The sequence below is a fragment of the Tachysurus fulvidraco genome, chromosome 21 (assembly GCF_022655615.1).
Source record: "Tachysurus fulvidraco isolate hzauxx_2018 chromosome 21, HZAU_PFXX_2.0, whole genome shotgun sequence".
In the NCBI taxonomy this organism is placed as follows: domain Eukaryota; kingdom Metazoa; phylum Chordata; class Actinopteri; order Siluriformes; family Bagridae; genus Tachysurus; species Tachysurus fulvidraco.
This window is the reverse complement of record NC_062538.1, coordinates 14354776-14379139: the sequence shown is the minus strand read 5'-3', so window position 1 is coordinate 14379139 and position 24364 is coordinate 14354776. Positions and strand designations below refer to the sequence as shown.

At 40.0% G+C, this 24364-nt stretch overlaps 1 protein-coding gene across 7 annotated transcripts; it reads left to right on the top strand.

The window, feature by feature from the left end:
- Window positions 1-4895: 4895 nt before the first annotated feature.
- On the top strand, window positions 4896-23506 carry egfl7 (EGF-like-domain, multiple 7). Of its 7 annotated transcripts, none has more exons than XM_047805394.1 (9): window positions 4942-5096; window positions 8472-8688; window positions 8885-9004; window positions 9156-9268; window positions 9419-9514; window positions 10702-10902; window positions 14568-14644; window positions 15201-15415; window positions 21515-23506. In XM_047805394.1, exons 2-9 carry the CDS (start codon window positions 8570-8572, stop codon window positions 21543-21545), a joined length of 972 nt encoding a protein of 323 aa, XP_047661350.1. In that variant the 5' UTR covers window positions 4942-5096; window positions 8472-8569; the 3' UTR covers window positions 21546-23506. The 7 variants fall into 7 exon arrangements, with proteins under 7 accessions (XP_047661352.1, XP_027008707.2, XP_047661350.1 ...); XM_047805395.1 differs by having other exon boundaries at window positions 4944-5096; window positions 15201-15399; XM_047805396.1 differs by lacking the exon at window positions 8472-8688 and having other exon boundaries at window positions 4896-5096.
- The last annotated feature ends 858 nt before the right edge of the window (window positions 23507-24364 follow it).

Here is a 24364-nt window from a genome sequence, read left to right as displayed (position 1 = left end):
AAAATCCAGAAATCATTGTTAGTAAATAAATTACTAGTTTGGTTACCAGAACGACAGATGAAGTGTTGTGTTGGGGTTTGGTGGGTAGCAGCTGCACTTCTAGCTCGATGAACATGGTGAAATAAAATGGTGAAAAGTGGTTCTGCTATAGTTTGTGTGTGTTTGTGTGTGTGTGTGTGTGTGTGTGTGTGTGTGTGTGTGTGTGTGTGTGTGTGTGTGTGTGTGTGTGTGTTTGTGTGTGTGTGTGTGTGTGTGTGTGTGTGTGTGTGTGTGTGTGTGTGTGTGTGTGTGTGTGTGTGTGTGTGTGTGTGTGTTTGATGGAGCAGTCCCGATGGTAGTTACACTGAGGAACAGAGCTCTGAAGTCCAGACAAAGGTTTTATTAAGGGACCATCAAGAGCATCCAGAGCAGCTGCATCACTGTGCGGTTTGGGAACTGCACCATCTCAGATTGTGAGACTCTGCAGCAAATAGCGAGGACAGCTGAGAAGATCATCAGCATCTCTCTGCACTCCTTCACGGACATTCATAACACAAGCTGCATCCGCAAAGCCAACAGCATCGTGGATGATTTCACACACCCCTCACACACACTCTTCACCCTCCTGCCATCTGGAAAAAGGTACCGTACCCTTTGTATCCTCCCAACCAGACAATTGTCCCTTCTCTCAAGCCATCAGACTCTTCAACAAACAGAACTCAAAAAAGCACACACACACACACACACACACACACACACACACACACACACACACACACACACACACACACACACACACACGCGTGCTCACACCTAGCTGTGTAACCTTCACTGGGCTGTACAAATCAATCACTCACTCAATTGCTGTTTTGCACATCACATTTCAATACCTCATCAAACTGCTGCTACTACATATGTTTGTTCTAGCTGCACAATCAACTTTATAATATACAGTATGCATATTATATTATACTATACAGTACATATTATACTGGTCAGTGCTATCTTGTCTCGTTGTGTTTTGTATTGTCTGTATGCACTGTCTTTTCTCTTGCACTGTTGCACTAGGTTGCATATGTTGCACTTTATGTGGCTAGGACTTAAGTCCTTACCTCTGTGTTGTTTTATGTAGGCTTATGTCATTTTATGTAGCACCATGGTCCTGGAGAAACGTCGTTTCATTTCACTGTGTACTTGTCTGCTATATATGGTTGAAGTTTCTTGATTTGACTTGACTGGAAGCTTTAAAAAGGAGGATGGTGCTTGAAATCATTGTTCTTCCTCTGACATACAGTCGCCATTGCTTTGCACAAAAAAGGGATTCACAGGCAAGGATATTGCTGCTAGCAAGATTGCAAATAAATGAACAATTTATCGGGTCATCAAGAACTTCAAGCAGAGAGGTTTAGTGAGAATAAAGTGGATGCAGCAAAAAGACATATCAACACCAATAGACACACAGTATGCCAAGCTCACAGAAAACACACACACACACACACACACACACACACATGGGATTTGTACATTTTCCACCAAAACATGTAGAACCTGCTCAGCATTTTGGAACAAAAATTTCCTCTTTACTTCTTATCATTGTTTATTGGAGCACTATGTTGTTAGGTTTAAACTTAAGTCGGCTCCAAAATTATACAGCAGACAACAAGAAAACAGTGCATTACAGTCAAGATTATACCAATAAACCCATAAATGTGTGGTATCTCACAGAAGGGAGTACACACCTCACATTTATTAAATATTTTATTATATCTTTTCATGTGACAACACTGAAGAAATGACACATTGCTACAATGTACAGTAGTGAGGGTACAGCATGTATAACAGTATAAATTTGCTGTCCCCTCAAAACTCACAGCCATTAATGTCTAAACCGCTGACCACAAAAATCTAGCCTACAGTCAAGCATGGTGGTGGGAGTATCATGGTCTGGGGCTGCATGAGTGCTGCAGGCACTGGGGAGCTACAGTTCATTGAGGGATCCCTGAATGCCAACATGTACTGTAACCTACTGAAGCAGAGCATAATCCTATCCCTTTAGAGACTGAGCCGCAGGGCAGTTTTCCAACATAATAACCACCCGAAACACCCCCCCTAGATGAGCACTGCCTTGCTAAAGAAGCTGAGGGTAAAGATGATGGACTGGCCAAGCATGTCTCCAGAAATAAAACCTTTTGAGCATCTGTGGGGTTATTTTGAGAGGACAGCAGATTTACACAGTTATACAAGCTGTACACTCACTACTGTACACTGTAGAAAAGTGTCAGTTCTTCAGTGTTGTCACATGAAAATATATAATAAAATATTTACAAAAATGTGAGGGGTGTACTTACTTTTGTGAGACACTGCACTTGTTGAGGATCACAGTCTAGATTTCCTCTACATTCAGTTTGCTGCCACTCTTTTGGGAAGGTTTTCCACTAGGTTTTGGAGCATGGCTGTTGGATTTGTGATCGTTCAGCTACAAGAGCATAAATGAGATCAGACACTGATGTTGGGGTGCAGTCAGTGATCCAGTTCATTCAAGTTCAGCCAAGTGGTTAAATGGGGTTAAGTCAGATTCAGAGCTTTCTCTCAAGTTGTTCCACTCCAAACTTAACTTCATGGAGCTCAGGGTTTTGTGCACAGGGTCTTTGTCATGCTGCAACATTGTTTGATTCAAGTGATTTGAGCAAGGCACAAAATTTTTGTCTACATTTAGGTAGAAACGCAACACTGCTGATCACCCTGATAAGACCTTCCTGCAGTGAAGCACGTTGGTGTCCAGAGTGGTTATCATATTCTTCTATTGTGCATGTCTTATGAAATAAAGGCTTTGAGCCGCACCCACGATAAGACCATCATGTTTTCATAAATATATGTTTATGTGCCAGACCTTTTTTGTTTATTTTGGGCAAAAACAGAATAGTTTTTTAGTTTGTAATTTCTTCAATTGTGTGCATTTCAAATGTGTGTTGTTGTGTTTGTTGTAACCAATCATTTCTGTGTATTTTTAAGCATGCCAATACTTCTGGAGTTGGTTTGAATTTGCAGATTATATGCTGCCACCTGGTGGTCTCTCTATATCTCTTACACTCTCTCCCTCTAACTAACACACACCCACACAAACCAAAGTTGTAGACCCTTTACATATCATACATCAGAAGAAACAAATTATCAAATAGCATATGGAAGATTATTATTATCAGATTATCTCTGATTGGTTAGTGGTTATGGTTAAATTATGGTTAATTTTATTTCAAAGCCTTGGAAGGTTTGTGATGTTGATATTGAGCCATAAGATTTCAACCTAAGTCAAAGCAGGTAATACAGATGTGTTTTTGAATCATTGATTTAACCTCACACCTGATTAATCAGTTGTATGGCTTCAGTGTGAAGCCATCAGTGTGGCTTCTGCTGGGCTGGAGAACCAGTCCGTATGTCACGTCACAACCTGCACCATAGGATAGGATTGGACAGTCCTACCCCCAGAGGGTATCTGGCTGACATGAAAGGCAACCAATAACTGTTTGTGTTGTTCAGTGTCATGTTGAAGAGCATGAAACTGTAAAGTACCTAGAAACATTTAGATTTACATTTTCAGCATTTGACAGACGTCCTTATCCATTATCACATTTTTTTATACAAATGAGCAATTGAGGGTTAATGGCCTTTGCTCAGGAGCCAACAGTGGCAGCTTCATGGACCTTGGATCGAACTCACAACCTTCCGACTGGTAGAACAACCACTAGTCTACGCCTGGAATGCCACCATTGAGCAATCATTTAAGAAATTCAGAGTAATTAATTAGTCTGTAGAGTGGACAATATTATTTGGAAATATCCACCGTTTAGAGGATCTTTAGAGCATTACCAGTTTTGTCTGCCATATGCATCAGACGTCCAGTTGACACTTTGTGGGTGTGGCATTTTAAGCTTAGACTAGGGCACCAACAACTGTAGGATATGACTCAAGCCCTGTAGCTCAGACAGCTCACTCTTAGTGAGGCCCAGTGTTAACTGTAAAAAATATTTTAGAAGTTACCATATAAAATAATTATTATATCTGAACTATATTTCATGCTTATTTAACAATTCACAAGTATAGAAACAGTATAAAAAAAATTAAACTAAGTTAGTATATCACTAACATCTATCCCTACAGTAGTGTGCAAAGTGAACATATAGTGTGAAAGTATGTCAGCATTCTTGCTCTTTCTGCTTGCTCGTATCAGACGTTATGTAGTTTATGTAGATCTTGTGAAACTATAACAAAAGGAACCAACAGGAACACATTTTAAATTGAATGCTGAACTGCTTGCTTCGCTTTGGCATTCATCACCTTTAGCTACCTGTGGGGTGGTATGGTAAGGATGCAGTAAAAAAACAAAAACAAAAAAAACATTAATTACTGTTTAATTAGTGAGGATTGAAAACCTTTAACATCCATAAGGAGGAATGTGGAATGAGTTGGACATGCAAAGGTGTACAGGTTTTATGTGACATATTGGATTTTGAATTTTATATAGGTTACTATGGTCTAATCATTGCGATTTGTAATTAATTATGCGTTGCGTCCTCTCTATATCTCTGGGTCTTTATCTCTTGACTAGTAACCAACTCCACACTGTAATTCCACAGAGAGAAGCAGAGAGAGAGAAATGTAGAGCTAGACAGCAGACAATATTTTATCTGAGCCAGGTGTCTGTACTTAATTCAATACCTTTAAATATTTTGTATATATTTTAGGGACAAGTCAAAATGTGGTATATTCTATTGCACAACCAGTGCAAAACAGTATATAGGCCACAAGTGGTACATACGATTTCTTGTGGATATAGGAGCAGCATTCACAGGATGTCCGATTTTGGGATCACACTTCCTGAGTTCCACAGGAAAGGACTGAATGTTAAAAGCATGGTGTAAATCCCCCATTGCATGCCATTCCTCTCCAGCTTGTTTGTACGGAGAATAAAGAACCCCACTGTTTTATTTATTTATTTATTTTTAAACTAAGCATAAAAGAGGGTTAAAAAAAATGATGGAGAGGTGGCCCAAATCGCCAAGCCACTCACATCTGCTGCAGAGTGCAAGAACATTGTGGAGACACATGGTTTTAAAAAGGTGAGTGAATTTTGAAAATCTTACGTGTATTTCCACCCTTTCCTAAAAATAAATTATCTAAAATATTGATTGATATTTAATTCTGTTAGTTTCATTGTTTACAAGACCTGCATACTGTTTTGGCATATTAATGATACTGTACATTTTGAAAGACTTTACCAGGTATACTGAAGCTTTTGTTGTGGTTTAGCCATGCTTACTCCGTTTTTCAACCATGAATAATTTCTGGTCAATAATTTAAACAATAATAAGGCAGTTAAGAAATCCAGATATGTATATTGGTGTAAAATTTAACAGAGACTTGATTAGAATAAATTAATTTGCCTTACTATACTGGAGAGATAACATTTATGCCATATTGGCAGACGCCCTTATCCAAAGCGACTTGAATTTTTATGCAACTGAGCAAATGAGGGTTAAGTGCCTTGCTCAGGGGCCCAGCAGTGGCTGCTTGATGGACCTGGGATTCAAAATCACAACCCTCCAATCACATTCACCTTAACTGAGCCATATGGACATTCCTATTTCTCTCATTCACAATGGTCGCCAACCCATATGTTCTGGGTTGGCCACTGAAGTAGATAATGATTTCAAGGGTGACCACAGCAAGCACAGAGAAGTATATCTTCATTGCAGAACAAAAGTTTCTAGGGATGTTTGTAGACAATCCTGATCCAGCTTACCTGGACAGAGAAATACAAAAAAGTTGGTGTGATTCAGTCTGTATAAGTATCTTGTTAGGTATGTTGTTCTGTGTTGTAGAGTGATGGATCAGATTCAGCTCCACCCCCTGAGCTTCTGGACTGAATCTCACTGCAGACCACCCCTTAGCTTGTGCCTTGATGCAGTGTGTTTGAGGTTGGAGTTGCTTAGACATGCTTCGGATTACTCTTTATGATCTCACTGTATAGACACTCCACTGTTCTGTAATGACTAAGGGCCCGTTATGTTGGCCCCTTCTGTAATGAGTATTTAGTGCCATTAAACACTTTAGTTACTTTAATTTGGATCAACTTCTACAATTTGCTGCAGTGTGTTTGTGTGTGCGCTTAGAAACTGACGGAAAGTTGTTTTTTTTACCCCCTGTGCTTTTTTTTTTTTGACAATCTTTTGGCTCCAGTTCATCGTACGCTTCCAACACACACACACACACACACACACACACACACACACACACACACACACACACACACACACACACACACACACACACACACACACACACACACACACACACAGTTCTCATAAAAGGAGCACTAGGATGCGTGCTGTCTATGATTATCGCGTGGTTACACTTTTTTTTACTTACTTTTAATAGTGTTTTGTCCCAAAGTAAAATATTTAAACACACTTTCGACTGTGTGTTTGTGGGAATTTCGGATTTGGACGATCTTGTTCGAAATACACTGTGTGAGTCTGGAGACCGGGGGAACGCTCTGTAAGTTTTGACTAGTCAGCACACACACGCACGCACGCACACACTTACTCACGCACGCACGCACGCACGCACACACTTACTCACGCACGCACGCACGCACACACACACACACACACACACACACACACACACACACAGGCGCGCGCACACACACGCACACACACACAGACACACTCACGCACACACACACACGCACACACACAGACACACTCACGCACACACACGCACGCACGCACTCACACACAAGCGCGCACCCATTTGCAGCAGAGATGTTGACTTGTGTGGGATTTGTGGTATTGTGTGTAAGTCTGTGTGGAGGTGGTGGTCCAAAATGAGTGTTTAAGCAATCCTTGGGCATTAAATGTTCAAATGGTTTATGCTGCTGAAGAGAAAATGTAGTGTATAATTATAGTCCATTCCCCAATAACATTTAGAACATTTGTTAAGAAAAGTCCTGCTTGAATTTGAGAGTTCGTTGTAGGGTGGATTGTTCTAAGTATTTTGTAATATCAGATGAAGTAGGACATTATAATGTAACAGTATTTGTTTTTTGCCCTGGAAAGTAAAAGTCTTAGAAGTTAAAGGTTCAGAATCAGAATTTCAGGGATTCGAGCCCCAGTACTGCCAAGATTCCTCTATTCGGCCCTTGGGCAAGGCCCTTAACAATCTGCTCCAGGGGACACAGAAAAACAACAAGTTAGGTAGGGGGGCACGGTGGCTTAGTGTTTAGCATGTTCGCCTCACACCTCCAGGGTTGGGGGTTTGATTCCCGCCTCCACCTTGTGTGTGTGGAGTTTACATGTTCTTCCCGTGCCTTGGGGATTCCTCCCCCGGTCCAAAGACATGCATGTTAGGTTTATTGGCATCTTGGAAAATTGTCCGTAGTGTGTGATTGCGTGAGTGAATGAGAGTGTGTGCCCTGCGATGGTTTGGCACTCCGTCGAAAAGGTAGCACATATACTAATAATATGTGCTACCTTTTCGAATCATATTACAATAACAATCATAACTGGCATTCAAAAATATTAGGAATATTAAGCCAGTTAATTAGACATATTTTTTAATATTAGTTGATCTTATGGTCTTGTCATTGAAAAAAGAAACACACATACTCACACGCACATTTTCAAAGGTACTTTGAAAGGTAAGTTTAACATGTGGGGCTGTTAGTTCTGTGTGATTTCATTGCTCTACTGTTCTTATATTCTTACACTGATCACCAAAGGCTTACTGTAGATGTGGCTGCTGTTTTAGACAACCACATATCACCCACATGTGCACATGCTCTGCAGGAGGTAAAGTTCCAACGAAAAGGTCGAACATATAAGTCTTCAGACTATCTCATATACTTCAAGAGGTTTAATTAAAAACATAGATTAACCATATACCTTGTTGTCTGTTTAATATAGCTCAATTAAATAATTGTCTTTCTCAAAAGCTGTTCTGCTATATAATTGGATGTTTGTTATTTAAAAAAGAGTTTGTTACATACAAATCTGATGCATTGTTACTTGTGGAAATGCCAAAACATTTTATTAAAACCTTCTTATATATAAATAAAATACCTAAATTAACAGCATTTAGGCCTGATTGTCAGCTTGTGGGTAGCATAAGTGACACTTTTAGTTTAATTTATAGTTCCTTGACTATACAATTGTTTTTATGATATTTTGATATAGTAGCAGTTTTTGTTTGATATATTGCTAATTGTCAGTTAGTTACACAGCTACTCTTCTTGCTAGATATAGATCTTGCTAGATATTTTGAACATAATAGCTTTTAGCAAGTAACCTGAATTATCGACTGAATGATGTCATCATGTGTGCAAAAATTCTTTAATCTCTCTCTCTCTCTATCTCTCTCTCTCTCTCTCTCTCTCTCTCTCTCTCTCTCTCTCTCTCTCTCTCTCTCTTCCTCTCATACACACACAATATCAGATAGCACTCATACTTGGAAAGAGGACGTCTATCTGCCAGAGGCACCACAGACACCACACTGACAGAGTGGCAGAAAAAGAGGGAGAGAGTTTGAGAGAATGACGGTGGCTGTGTGTGTGAAAAAAGGCGGAGGAATGTATTCCACTGTCATACTCACTTCTTTTCTTTTCTCCCTCCATGCAAGTTGCACTCCTGCACAGTTCCATGGTCATCATGGGTATTCAGCATTTCTAATTATTAATGGTTGTGTTTGCTAATGTTCTAGTCATAGAATGATAGCTTCTTCTGATTTGCAATGCATCCTAATGTCAACACTAATGCATGTCATGATCACAGTGGTGCATGTTGATGCTGTACTGTGAGACAGTGTTTTGTTTTGTTTATTCCTAAAACTGTGTATGTGCCTCCTGCAGGCGGAGAGTATGTGTTGGGAAAGCCAACAGAGTTGTGACCAGTACAGAATCTTTCCTCCAGCCAGTACACAAACCGTACCTCACCATGTGTCTAAACCAACGCATCTGTAGCACATACAAGTAGGAACATAAACACTGGATCTGATTGATTGTATGTGTGTATATGTGTTGTAAAGAATAGCTAATTGCTGTGTTTATGTGGGTGTAAAAACATACAGTATATACGTTTGTTAATGAAACCCTAAAAGTGTGTCTGATCCATGCCTTTCAGGACAGTGTATAAAGTCTCCTACAGACAGGTGAGTCGGCTAGAGCTGAGCTCCCACATTTACCCAGAATGCTGTCCAGGATGGAGACGTGTCCACTCGCTCAGCTGTAATCACGGTAATACACCCAAAGACACTAAAATGCCTTGGCTACACTTATATAGATATGTTGGAAAACATTGTTTTCTTGTTTTTACTGCAGCAAATCAGCTACCTATATTTTGTAAAGTGTGTGTTTGTGCCGGTGTGTACGTTTATGTTTCTACAGCGGTGTGTGTGCAGGCATGTCTTAATGGTGGATCCTGCACGAGGCCAAATCACTGTGCATGTCCAGTTGGCTGGACAGGACGCTACTGCCAGATAGGTGCCCAAAGTCACACATATCACACAATCCATTTAAAGTACTCAGACATACTACCAGCATATACTTACATTATAATCCTCATACTATTTCTTCCTCACATATACATTTACATTCTGCAGACAGGTGACTGTGAAAAGATGCAATGTATTCACAAAATCTGTTCAGACCTGAAAGATTTTAATGCTGGTTTATACAAATGTTTAAGTGGTCTAGTAACAATGAAAGACAATTTCAAACCTATTGCATAAATAATTTATACAATGTAGTCATCAATACACAATCAATGTAAAGGTACTGTAGCTTATCTGGCAGGTTCATCATTTCTGTTTGATGGAGTTTGAGTTTCACATGATATCTTTGCATGTAGGAAGAGAGATATAACATTGTGTAATTACTTTTTCTTAAACTAGCATATTTTCTTTCTTTCTTTTTAGTTGTTTTTATTGATCATATTTATTTTTTCCTCTTTTATTTGAACTCTATTTGCACACAAATTTTTGTTTTTATTACACTACTGTGACACAGAATCTCAATTTAGAAATGAATTTTAAGAGAACTATTTCTGTAGGTGCCACACACACACACACACTGTCACGATGTGACACGGTGAGACAAAGGCGATTGAGGATCCAAGTGCAGTTTTAGGTTTTTAATAGACAAAACACAAACAAACAGTAGGCAGGCAAAACAGATCGGGACACTGAACAGGAACGGCACAGACCAGATACAAACAACGACCAACAACAGGGAAGTGAACAGACAGAGTAGATATAGTGGACAGGAGCCAATAACAAAGCAGAGACGATTAGAGACAAAGACAAGACACCTGGGGAAGAGATGGAATGTGATTAGTGTCCATGGTGAGCAATGAGTGGGCGGAGCAAAACAATTAATACCAGGGAGAGACGGCAGACAGAAACAAGGGGAAAACACAGACAGACACATTACACACACACACACACACACACACACACACACACACACACACACACACACACACACACACACACACACACACACACACACACACACACACACACACACACACACACACACACACACACACACACACACACACACACACACACACACACACACACACACACACATAGCTGGAACCATTCATATCCTATTTGTCAAATTGATGGCCTCTATGTAATGCTCTCTTCCCGTCCTCTCTCTGGTAGATGTGGATGAGTGTAAAGGGGCACATGGTTGCAGTCAACAGTGCATGAATTCTGCAGGAAGTTATCAGTGTGTGTGTGCTGACGGATTCCATCTGGCTGAAGACAGAAAATCTTGTCTAAGCCGTTGTCCTCTTCCTCCTCGTGCAACAGTAGAGAGCCAACATGAAGTAGACAATCACCTATCCACAAATAACAATAGAGGTGAGAAATTCATTTAAATAATTTCAAGATATTTTGCACTCAGACTCTGTATTATGCATGAGCACAGCTGTCCCCTTCACTAAATTCTAGTTTACACAATTGTGCAATTTTAACCCCAATTTCCTTGTTACCAATTTCTCATTCTATGTCCCTGACTCAGGGACTACCTCCTAAATTCTCCTGTGGTGACTGCTTGTGTAGTGTGAACAATTCAGCTATATGATTTCCACAGCTTGTGAGCTGTTGCTAAGGCTATTTTTAAGCATGTTTGTTATTCTCTGTGATGAATTGTGTAGTCTAAGACCCTTTTGAGCTAGTGCTGAGAAACAGTGCTGAGAAACAGCCAGGGTAAATCAAACCCATCTGCTGTCATGATAAGCAGATCCCAGTTTGTCGTTATTTCATCCATCAATTTGTGTCGGATTGCAAGGGCAAAATGTCATGCTTCCATAAGAAATTATTTGGCATGTCTTACAACAAAAGCAAAAACAAACATGATATGAATCCTGGCAGTGCACAGTGTAAATATGGCTGTTTTTGTACTTTACTTTTATCACTTTAGATTGGACAAACCAATCTTTCATACTTACTTTTTTCTTATTTCTCCTTTTTCTTGTTTCCATACCAAATAATAACACGATAGAAAAATTATTATTTTTCCAATCAACAACCCAGAGCCTAAACCACCTGAGCCAACACTGCTGACCTCTGTCTAGATCAATCATGTTGTGTGCACATCATAATGTCATGAATACTAAATCACTTATATACCATACAAATCTGTTGTGTTTTGTGGCTACAATTTTATATCGGTTCATATCAGTGATAGGGTTTTGAGCTAGTATCACGGTTCATTATTACTTTTGGTACGCGCTATGCCCTCGTCACCTCGTACCGTGAGTAATAGTGCACTGTGACTGGCAGCAACATCAATGGACAAAACACATTTTCCGAAACACACTCATACGCACATACCTCGGATCAAACGGATAAAAAACTAACACAGATATGCTGTTAAAAAGAATTGAAATATTACAGTAGTTGCTCTGAGTGTATTTAACTTGGACTATGAGTGATGTTAATTTATGCATTTATAACATTTTTAGAGGCTTTAAAATGCTATATCTGTGATTTCTGGGCTTCTTTGTGTCCAGCTGTGCAGTCAGACAGGCCAAGAATTCTGTTGTAAAACTACAGCTTGCAATCAGCCAACATTTCTGTAGCACCTACTGTAAAAGATAGTTCAACCAAACCAAACCTACCAGAAGAAAACATAAGAAAAACCCAGTAGTCCCTGCTTTATGCCTGAGCACCAATATATGATGATCCCACATATGATGTATTCACTGATTATTAGTCTTTAATATCAGCTGTCAAAACTGGGATTTTAAATATTTCTTGTGAAGAAACAAGACAAGGCCCCTTCGAGTGAGGCAGGTTATAGCAAGGCAGCTTTGTTGTTACAGAATCCTGACTTGTGAATGGTTTGACCATCAGTTATTAACATTGGGTTTAACCGACACCACAGGATAGTCTATGAAGAAAACAATTAGAACCAGAATAGAATCAACACACCTTCTGAGGTTATTTATATGAGCAAATCAGATGCAAACCCCATTACCCTCTGATGTGGCCAAGGTACTAGCAAACAGTAGAGTTCTACCACATCTAGTTCACCACAGTTGTGATAGAGAGAGAGAGAGAGAGAGAGAGAGAGAGAGAGAGAGAGAGAGAGAGAGAGAGAATAAATGTCAGAAACACACTAGGAAGCTATACTTAGGCAAGAAAAATGCAACTGACTACTTTTTTTCTATTTTAATACACTGAGTTGGTTCAACCTCCCCCTCATCTTTCTCTCTCCTCTCTCTCTCCCTCCCCGTAGCCCCACTTGCATAATAGCACACACATCTGGGACAGATTCTCAAGATATAATTGTGATATATGTGCATGCAAGAAGCCAAGTCAAATCTAACGTAGGCATGTGTGTAGTATAGAACTGGCTGGCCCTCATTCAAGCCCAGATCAGGACCCAAGCAGTGGGGTCAGTAGACCCAGAGAAACTTATTGTCTGATTGTTTTGGAGTCCAGCCAGTCAGATATGTGCTACTAAGATTACGTTCTCCTCTTGTTACTTAGAGATTTGTGTAACAGTCTAATTTCGAAAGCACTCATAGCATTCCTGAGTTGGGGTCGTCGGTATAAAGTGGGGGTCGTCTAAAGTGTCTAACTCACAATGAAAACCACTAACCCACTAACCACAGCAGAAACTAAAGAAGTTAACAAGCTTTTAAACGGAAACCAAATACTGTATGTTAAATATATAAGTTAAAATCTGTGCAAAAATATGGCTTTAATGTTCTTGTCCTTCAGACAGTCACACTGTTTTTGAATGTAGCAGGATTGTTGAGCTGCACAAGCAAAGACTACCCCAATGTGCCATTGCTGCCGAGGTTGGATGCAGTAAGACAGTCATTTAAATTTCTTAAAAGATCCTGAGTGTTATGGGAAAATAAAATAAAAAAAAAATTCACTTGCACTGAGCATGAGGATCTGTCCGTGAAAACACAGGCCGATCCAGGACCAAAATTAAGGCCTTTACTGATGTGGACTGCAGTATAACCATAAGACACTATCTGTGAGAGAAGGGTTTAAAAGGACAAAAAACGTTTTTGAAAGCCACATCTCCTCCTTCCTTGGATGAGAAAAAATTTAATCTGGATGGTCCTGATGGCATCCAATGATACTGGCATGGCAAGGAGGTCCCACTGGAGGTGTTTTCTACCCGGCACAGTGGAGCAGGCTCTAGCATGATCTGGGGTGCTTTTTCATTCATTCGGAAAATGGAACTTCGGGTTGTGTAGGGGCATCAAATGGCGGCTGGTTATGTGGACACTTTCCAGCAGACATCCCTCTTGACTGAGGGCCCTCGTTTGTGTGGTAATGACTGGGTTTTTCAACTGGAGAACGCTGCAATTCACAACACCTGCCTGACAAAGGACTTTTTCCAGGACAATAACATTGCATTTCTGGACCATCCTACATGTTCCCCTGATCTAAATCCCCTTGAGAATGTTAGGGAATGGATGGAAAGGGAAGTTAACAAAAACGGACGTCAGTTCCAGACTGTGGATGCCCTTCGTGAAGACATTTTTACCACCAGGAGCAACGTTCCCAACAACCTCCTGGGAACAATTGCATCAAGCATGCCGAAACAAGTGTTTGAAGTTATCAACAAGTACAGTGTGGCTATTCACTATTGAGTCTTTTTTTGACACTTTTAGTTCTGTTGTGAATATTTTTGGCCTATGGTCTTAAAATTTTGATGAACAGCCTGTTTGAGTTTAAATGCAGTTTTCAATAAATTTCCAATCTCTGTTTTTTGTCTCTTGCTCCTTTTTTTATTTTATTTTATTTTTTATTTTTTTGATGTTTTTGATGTTTTGAAGCAGTTGGAATACTTGGAATATTAAGATTTTGTTTAGGAATGTATTTTTTGCATTCTGTTAATCACAATCTACCCTATTATATTTGAGATAATATTAGACAAATACTATTGCATGTTTATTTAAAACGTATTGAAATAGATATCTAGTATTAAATGTTTAGGTGTGTTTATTTGAATGTGGGTGTGTGGGACTCATGAATGTGTGTATGTGTATTTGAAGATGGAGATGCTGGACAGGTGGCAAATGTTACAGAAGAGGTCCAGATTCTCAGAAATCGAGTACAGCTGCTGGAACAGGTAAGACACACACCAAGTATCTGCAGAAACTATGTACCGTATGGACTATACATTCTGTCAGATTAAACAATTAGACTGTGATTAGAAGGGAACATAACCAGGAGAAACCCTACATGGGAATAAGAAAGATGTAAAGATAGTAACCTATGCTCAACCCTGAACTGAGTATCTCAGAATACCAGGAAAAAGCTAAACAGACATAGGAAAACCTGGTTGTGCAGTTGCACTTTTTGACCATGTAGTGCACAGTTATAGAAAAGACATTATTTATAGAGATTTACTGAGATAAGGATGTGTTAAATTTTGAGTTTGATTCCTATATAAGAGTTCTTGTATAAGAGTTCCTTGTATAAGAGTTAAAGCTACTGTATACAGGTTTTAAACAATTTTAAAAGAGCTAAAGCATCTTCACTCTTAGAAATGTTTTAATATGTCTTAGATTTTCCCTCCAAATTGTAAGAATTTTACATGTATAATTCTCTTAATTTTTTGTGTAACCTTTCTCACATTATTAGACAAAAGGTTAAGATAAATTCTTTTGTCTTTCTCTTTGTAGAAATTGGAGATGGTCCTCGCACCATTTTCCACTCTCTTTCCACCGGAGGAGGATATAGACAACAGAAATGGTATCCTGTTGGACAGGACAGATTTCCTGTCAGACCAGACCAACTTCCTGACACACTCGCTGCGGCAGCTGGACAGAATAGACTCTCTCAGCGAGCAGGTCAGCTTCCTGGAGGAGCGCCTTGGATCATGTGAGTGTGAGCTATGGTAAATAAGAAGAGTGCATGTATATTCCTCAGATTACTGATGTATAGATGAGTGAAGTGAGGAAGGACAAACAGTGAATCAGTGCAGGGTCATGAGGACCCAAAGCTCACTGATGCACATGGGGAGTGATGCCCATCTGGGCCAAGCTCACAGAAGAGCTACTGCAGCACAAATTTCTGAAAAACACAATACATAAGCTTGCTGTGTATTGGACTGGTCAGACACAAACTGGTTAGAGTGCCCATACAGATATAAGTCCACTGACAAAAATGGCTACAATTGGCATGAGAACTAGAGCATAGAGTAATGGAAGAAAGTGGACTGGTCTGCTTTTTTATTTGCATAATGTGCACATGTGTATCACTTACCTGGGGAAGAGATGGTACCAAAAAAGGCAAGCCAGTTGAGGCAGTGTTATGCTCTGGGAAATGTTCTGCTGGGAAAGCTCCTGGCACTTATGTGGGTGTTACTTTGACACACGCATTAAACATTGTTGCAGACCTTCATGCAACTTTCAGCGGAATGCTCACTGTCATGCTGCAAGATTTGCTCAGGAAGTGGTTTAGTGTTGCATGTAGCCAACTTCTAAATCCGGCACACTGAAAATGGATCCACAAAAAACATGCCGAAAATGGGGTGTGGGTATAACAGAACCAGTCCATTAGAAGAACCAGTCCACCTATTTGTAGATTTTTGGCAGGAAGGAAGAAAGCATAGCTCCTAGAGGGAGCCCATACATTTAGATTTACATTTTGGTATTTGGCACATGTCCTTATCCAGCAGAATGTACAAAAGTGCTTTTAAGTCTCTATTGATGAAGACATTCACTAGGTTACAAAATTTGGATACCATCAATTTTATTATAAACAAACAAGGGAAGAAGTGCTAGTTTAAGTGTTTCAGGAAGAGGAAGGTCTTCACTCATTGCCGTTGACTTAGCTGTTCAGACATCCAGGGAAAGTTCATTCGACCACCCCGGTGACAGAAAAGAAAAGAGTCTTGCTGCATACCTTCCTCTTACCCTGAGGGTTGGTGAGACTAGTTGAGCAGTTCCAGTAGCTCTGGGGGAGTGAGGTGCAGTGTGTGGAGTGCTGAGAGCCATTTTTGGCTTTGTAGGCGAGCATCAATGTTCTGAATCTGATGCTTGTAGCTACAAGAAGCCAGTTGAGGGATCGAAGCAGTGGTGTGGGAGAACTTAGGCAGGTTGAAAACAAGTCATGCTGCTGCATTTTGAATAATTTGCAGAGGATGAATTGCATTCATAGGGAGACCTGCCAGCAATGAGTTGCAGTAGTTCAGTCTTGAGATGACAAGAAACTGAGAAGCCTGTGTTGTTAAAAATGGCTGAGTCCTTCTGATGCTATAGATAAGAAACTGACATAAGCGTGTCACATTAGCATTGTGCGAGGAAAGTTGATTGTCCGTGGTGGAAGGACCTGTGGTTTACCGACAAACTCTACTTACAGTTATTGCTGCAAACTGCTCACATACTCACGGTTTCACATACTTTTACAAGTCACAGATATGTAATGCTGGATCATTTTTTTGCAATAATTAATTGATGTTTGATCATGTTCACTTTGTTTACTTTTAGGACAGTAACCTGTTCAGCTCAAACCTGGGACCCTGAAGCTATGACAAATGAATACTAACCACTGTGTCACCATCAGTGTTCTGCTAGTTACTAAGATATAGTATCTAGATATAGTAAGATATAGTAGCTAGTTACAGTTACTAGTTACTTCATTCAAAAAGTAACTCAATTACTTTGTTGATTACTTGCACCCAAAAGTATTGCGTTACTGTTAAAAGTAACTTTTTAGTTACTTTTTTAAAGAAATAATGAGCATATTTCCACTTTGAGAAACTCTTCTTGCTCTCATCTTGACGCAACATTAGTGCCGCACAAACTTGAATAAACGGAAACACGCCCACAGTGTGGTGTCTTCATGTTTACAATGGTTGACATGCACCAATCCTACAATGTGTCGCTGCTTTAACAGGTTAGGCTGTAGGCTATACTTCAGCCAAAATGAATTAATTTAAAAGAGTAACGGACAACACACCATATGGTAACGGTAACAGAGTTACTTTATTTAAAAAGTAATGCGTTAGAGTATTAGTTACTGTCAAAAGAAACTGCGTTACAATAACATGTAACTAGTAACTATCATTGTTGTTTACCACCCTCCTGGTCCCCTAGGACACTTCCGGGAAGAAATGGACACACTGCTTAGTGTTTAACCGTTCGATAGCTCCCCTCTGATGGTGCTTGGTGACTTCAACCTCCCCTCTGACAAGCTTCAATCTTCTTCCCTCCTGACTCTTCTCGACTCATTCACCCTGACACTCAACAGCTACATCCCCACACAAAAAGGAGGCAATGTCCTGGACCATTTCACCCGTCCTTCTCCAGCTACAGACGTGACTGCTACCCCACTACACGTCTCCGATCATCACCTGGTATCCTTCACCATCACTCTCCCTACCCTACCTAAAACTACCTCTCAGCCCCCTCGCTCTTACCCACCCCAACCTTCACTCTGTCTCCACTGCTTCTGTAGCTTCTGGCACTCTTTCTTCTCTTCATTATCCTGAGTCTTTTTCCTCACTACCCTGACTCAGCCACAGATACTTTCCTCTCATCTCTTTCCTCAACTATGGACTTTCTCTGCCCTTTGTTCACTAAACCCAAGAAAACTTCTTGTTCTGCTCCTTGGCTTTCAGATGTGCTGCGCAACAATTGAAGAGAGCTATGATCATCAGAGAGAAAGAAGAAATCAAAACTTGATGAAAACTTGATGAAGATCTTGATTCTTACCGAACAATCCTGGCCAAGTTCTCCTCAGATGTGACTTCTGCCAAGACTTCTTTCTACAAGGAAAAGCTTGAAGCTTCCTCACATGACCCTCGGAAATTCCACAATATCATCTCTTCTCTGCTCACCCCCCCCCCTTCTGCTCCTCCTTCTTCATCCTCCCTGACTGCAGAATACTTTGCTACTTTCTACCAGGAGAAGATTGAGTAAATCTGCCGGACCTTCACTTCAGCCCCGACTGCACTTACATCTCAGAGTATGCATTCCCCTACACCTTCGTTGTCGCATTTCTCAACTGTAGCAACAGAAGAGATTTTACAACTCATCCAGTCCTGCAATCCTACCACCTGCCCATTGGATCCACTCCCTTCCACTATGCTCCAGACCATCTCGCAAGACCTTCTGCCCTTCATTACCACTATCATCAATAGATGCATAGCATCTGTTCACTTTCAAGAGAGCAAGGGTTATTCCCATCCTAACGAAACCTGCTCTGGATCCATCAGACATCAGTAACTACAGACCGGTATCATTTCTCTCATTTCTTTCAAAAATTCTTGAACGCATTGTCTATAATCATCTGTCTGTCTATCTCTCCCAGAACAACCTCCAAGATCCCAACCAGTCTGGCTTTAAAGCAGCTCATTCCACAGAGACAGCCCTTTTGGATGTCTCTGAGAAACTACATGCTGCTAGATCAGCCAAACTGTCATCCATCCTTATCCTCCTTGACCTTTTCAGCAGCGTTTGATACGGTCAACCACAAGACTCTCTTGTCCACCCTCAGGAGTCTTGGGATTTGCAGTTCAAGCTCAATCCTATCAAAACTGAACTGCTGTTCATACCAGGTGATTCATCCCCAGGTCATGATCCTGCTATATCCTTGCACAACAATCTGATCTCCCCTTCAGCCACAGCTCGCAACTTTGGGTAACTGTCGTAACTCAAAGCCGCCTCCAAGTTGACACATCGCAGGGTGATCTTTACACTTAAACTTTTTGGTTACTAAAAACTGTTTTAGTTAGACTTAACTGATAACTCTATAATTACTAAAAAAAACACTGAGAAAACTCCTCAGAACTGGATGAGAATGAGCAAACTTCTTTATTGCGGTCAACCAGCCAACAATCTTCTAAGAGAAATTGCCAAGTTGAAAGTAACAAATGAAAACCCCAAAAAGAGCATGTCATGCAAAAATCAATCAAAAAACAAAAACTCTCGAGTCATTTTTGCAGAAATAAAAACACACACACCTCCACACACACACGCGCACACACACGCCCGCGCACGGGGCTGCCTCCTTCATCTGGCCAGAAGAATTTGACACACAAACACGGACAAACACACAGACACGCACCCACGCGCACACACACCTTCGTTCCCGAGCCAGAGATATCTTCTCAATATATACCCTGGCGCTCCTTGGAGCCTCCTCTTTGGTTCCCAGTATTTCTTGGAGTCCCAGGTGCCATATCACCTTATTTACCGCCATCACCTCCTATGTTTTCTAAATACACTGACCTAATTTCCCCTTATCTCCCATCACCTTTCACCCATAGACAATCAACTGTCCTTTTCCTCTCATGTTGCTAATGTGACTTGCTCATGTCGGTTTCTTCTCTACAACATTAGAAGGATTCGGTCATTTTTGTCCACACAGGCTGCTCAGGTACTTGTTCAGTCTCTTGTCATTTCTAGACTGGATTACTGCAACGCACTGCTGGCAGGTCTACCTATGAACGCAATCCGTCCTCTGCAAATGATCCAAAATACAGATGCCCGGCTTGTTTTCAACCTGCCAAAGTTCTTGCATACCATTCGTTGCTGCGATCCCTCCACTGGCTTCCAGTAGCTGCCAAAAATGGAGCAGCTCCCTCTTACCTCAAAGCCCTCATCACTCCTCGCACTGCACCCCGCACCCTCCGATCTACGAGCACTGCTCGACTGGTTCCACCATCTCTCAGGGTAAGATGCAGGTATACTACAAGACTCTTCTCTGTTCTGGCACCAAGGTGGTGGAATGAACTTCCCCTAGAGGTCCGGACAGCTGGCTATTTTCAAGCAGCAGTTGAAGACCTACTTATTCAGGAAACACTTTAACTAGCACTTCTTTCCTTATCTTTGCATTAAAAAAAACACAACCTTTGACACTTTTTCATTGTAACTTTGAACAAATGTTTTAAACTCATGGTATCTTAAGTATGTAACCTAGTGAGCATTAATGTATTCAATGTTAAAGATTTAAGCACTTATGTACGTTGCTCTGGATAAGGGTGTCTGCCAAATGCTATAAATGTAAATGTACTAGTACTAGTAACGCGTTATTGCCCAACACTGGTCACCATGCCACCTCAAATTCATAATAAATTATATTTAATGCATTCTGCAGTTCTGCATGACGAACTTGACCTGCAGTATTAAAAGTCATGTTACTGGATCTGAAATACAATAAGATTTATCCCATAGTTTCCCCAGGCTTTACTTGTCCAGTCTTGGTAAGTCTGTGCCCACTGCAGCCTCAGGTTTATGTTCTTGGCTGAAGAAGCAGAACTTGATCTTCTGCTACTGAGGCTTATTAGCCTCATGGTTCATTGTGTTGTGCCTTCTTAGATGCAGTTCTGCTCACCACAATCATACAGTGTTTATTAGAATCACTGCAACTTTTCTGTTCAAACCAGTCTGTCCATGTTCTTCTGACCTATCTCTCACTGGATATTTTTTTATTTATTACAGCATTCTGTGTAATCCCTAGAGAGTTTTGTATGTGAAAATCAGTAAGCCACTAGATCAGCAGTTATAGAAATACAAAACCAGCTTATCTGCCACCAACAATCAAGCCATGATTAATATCACAGAGATAATATATTCATCCTTATGTGAACATTCACCAAAGGGGATCATCCATATTTGCATGATTTTATACATTGCACTACTGCCATGATAGGTTTATTAGGTCATTCCTGGAATGTAAAGGTGTTCCTAATAGAATTTTTTAGTAACTACATATTACTGAATATATGACTTTGTATAAAAAATGTATGTATGTACATTTCATGTCCACAGTGATGAACTGCAGCTTTTCAGTGATGAGTGATTTTGGTCAGTTCAGTTGCTTGTTCAACAATTTGTTCAGTTACTGTACATTCTTTTTCCTAATCAGAATCAGAATAATGGCAGGTTTGCGGTCCTCATTACATACTTTCACAATTTTTCTGTCCTTAAGGTGTGTAGATATATATTTAACATTATGGTGACCATTTTCCAACTTTTCTCCATTTCAGGCTCTTGCCAGGAAAACTAGATGATCAGTAACAACAAGGCACATCTGCAACCTACAACTGAACACAGCCTGCCTTCAGCTTCAGGAGAAAGAACAGTTACAGTAACCAGTGGTCACTTGACAGCTTTGTCTTTAAATAACCTGTAAGACAAAAAGTATGTGGACACCTCATCATCACACTCATATGAGCTTGTGAACCCATGCACCATCTCCTGGACAGCCTCCATTCTTCTGGGAATTCTTTCTTCATGATTTTGGAGTGTGGCTGTTTGTGCTCATTCAGTCAAAAAAACATCTGTGAGCTTGAGCACTGATGTAGGATGAGGAGGCTTGGCTTGCAATCAACATTCCAAAGGTATTCATTGGGGTTTGTGAGCAGGGGCACAGTAAAACTGAAATATGTAATAGGTCTTTCCTAAATTGTTGCCTGAAAGTTTAAAGCAGAAATTATGCTGTCTCTTAAATAATACAATTAATTGAATCTAAGTGGCTTAGCCCAAACCCTGAAAACCAGCCCTGTCATACCTCCTCTAACAAACGTTATGATTGGTACTATGCCTTGTACATAGTGCTCTTAGGCTTGTGTTGAGTTCTTGCATGGTCTACAAATTTCTGGCTAAGTTGAAGCATCGGAGCTGTGCCTGGATGCTTCTGTTTCAAAATAATAGCACTTCATTTCACTAGTGCAGACAGGGCAGAAATTTCATGAACTGACTTGTGGCAGAGGTGCCATGGTCAATAAGCTCTTCAATATGACCCAATTTAATGTTCCATGGTTGTCTATGGATGTTGCTTGGCTATACACTATGAACTAGTACTTAGGAGTGATGTCTATATACTTTAACCCAGATAATGTAAATCTATTAGCCTCCAATCATGTGAATCGTGAATCTATTCATTCCCCAGCTGCTGCGCGCGGGAAAAACTTCTCCCAGAACAGAACCATCCCGCCAACACTAACTATGCTCTCAGCCTTCATTTACGAAGTGGTCCTGACTGAACTATATTTGTGATGTGACTTACATTATAGTAGCTATAAACATTCTATTCCATCACCATTTTATTCCTTTTTTCCTTTTAATAAGACAAAAAATGCAGCTTGTCATGATCCAGAAAAAAAAGAAAATGCAACTCCTTTATCCTTAAGACCCTCCTTTTGCAGAAAACTTACCACATTACCTTCCACTGTTATAAATCACTGACACTGGAGACTCCTCAATACGTTAACTGAAATTTCACTGAAAGCCTGTTATTACGTTTAATATTTACATTAAAATGAGCAATCTATCCATTCTCTACACTGTTTATTTTATAAGGTAACAGGGAAACTAGAGCCTATCCCAGGAGACTTGGTGCAGGAGGCAGGGTACACACACACACACACCAGCCTACAATTCATGTCTTTGAACTGGTGGAGGAGAAAAGAGTACCAGCAGAACATACAAACTCCACACCCGTTGCAGGTGTAAGGGAAACCATAGTGTGAGGTGTGAGGCAAACCCTGCTAACCACCAAGCCACCATAACCCCAACAAATAAATAGAATTCTATAAAAAATATTCTGATCTTACTTTCAGTGCTCTTGCAGATCAGACATTTATTCGAACCCTCTGATAAGCCAGAATTGAAAATCCAACAGTATGGTGATGTAAAGGATGCATGGGGTTTCTATTGGCTTTGAGAAAAACCATATTAATACCACTATGAGCCAAGTATTTTCTGCAAAAGCAAAATACTCAGGACTCAATACTTACAAACTTCTATTGGCAACTATTTTTGTAAGCGATGTTTGTCATTTTTATACGCAACATTTTCTTTTTTCATTCATGTGACAGAATCCAGCTGTACTATGTGAGTGAATTACTATTTTTATTAGAATGATGAAGTGCTTCTTGGTGAATCAATAACAGCATGCCTATTCATTTATTGTGTTTTACTTTATCATCTTTTATGCCACAGATGTTTGTAATAAAGTCTGTTTGTTATTTAGAAGACTGAGGCCTGGTGTGTGGATCCTTGTGAACACAGAGCAATTTTACCATTGATCAGCCTCAGATGCAGTGCAATGCAATAAAATGCAAAAAAGCCTATTATCATATGGAAAAAGATGACATTTATTTTAGTTTATTTATCCAAGGTAGTTTACACAGGCTGTTTTCAGATCCACTGCATCTTTGTGTGTAATTATAATGTAATATTAGATCTTACAGTGGGCTTTCACACTGAACATTTTGTGCATGTGTAATACAAATTCATCAAAACACACCAGAACAGATCACACACAAATCAAAGGTGATGGATAGAACAGTTTCCTTCAATACAATAAACAGCATTTTATAACTAACCACCAGTTTTTAACCAGGAACAGCTTTAGTGACTTGAAAAAATAAACATATGAAAGTGCTCAACATTAAGCGCTTCAATGCAATTAGAATAATATGAACTATTAATGTTATAGACGTTTGCTATTTATTTGAAATCCCAAATAGTCTGGACTCTGTATCAGTATGAACTTTCACATACATAAAACGTACCATACTCATCAAAAATCGATATGTTCTGAACAATACATACAATCACTTGTGTACATGTTATATGGATCACTGAGAATATACAGTTTTACATAAAGCATGCATTTCTATATTTCCTGTAAAAGACAGGTCTAAATAAGGACACATGCCTCTTAGAGTGGTGGGTCACATTCATTTTGGTAGTTTTGACATTCAGTTTACTTGTAGTGTAGGTGTAATAAATATATTTACCACATTACATGTTATTGTAACATCCAGTAATGGAAGTTATTTTTGAGCCGTGGGAAATCCTTGCTTATTGTTAGGTTTTTGTAATCCAGG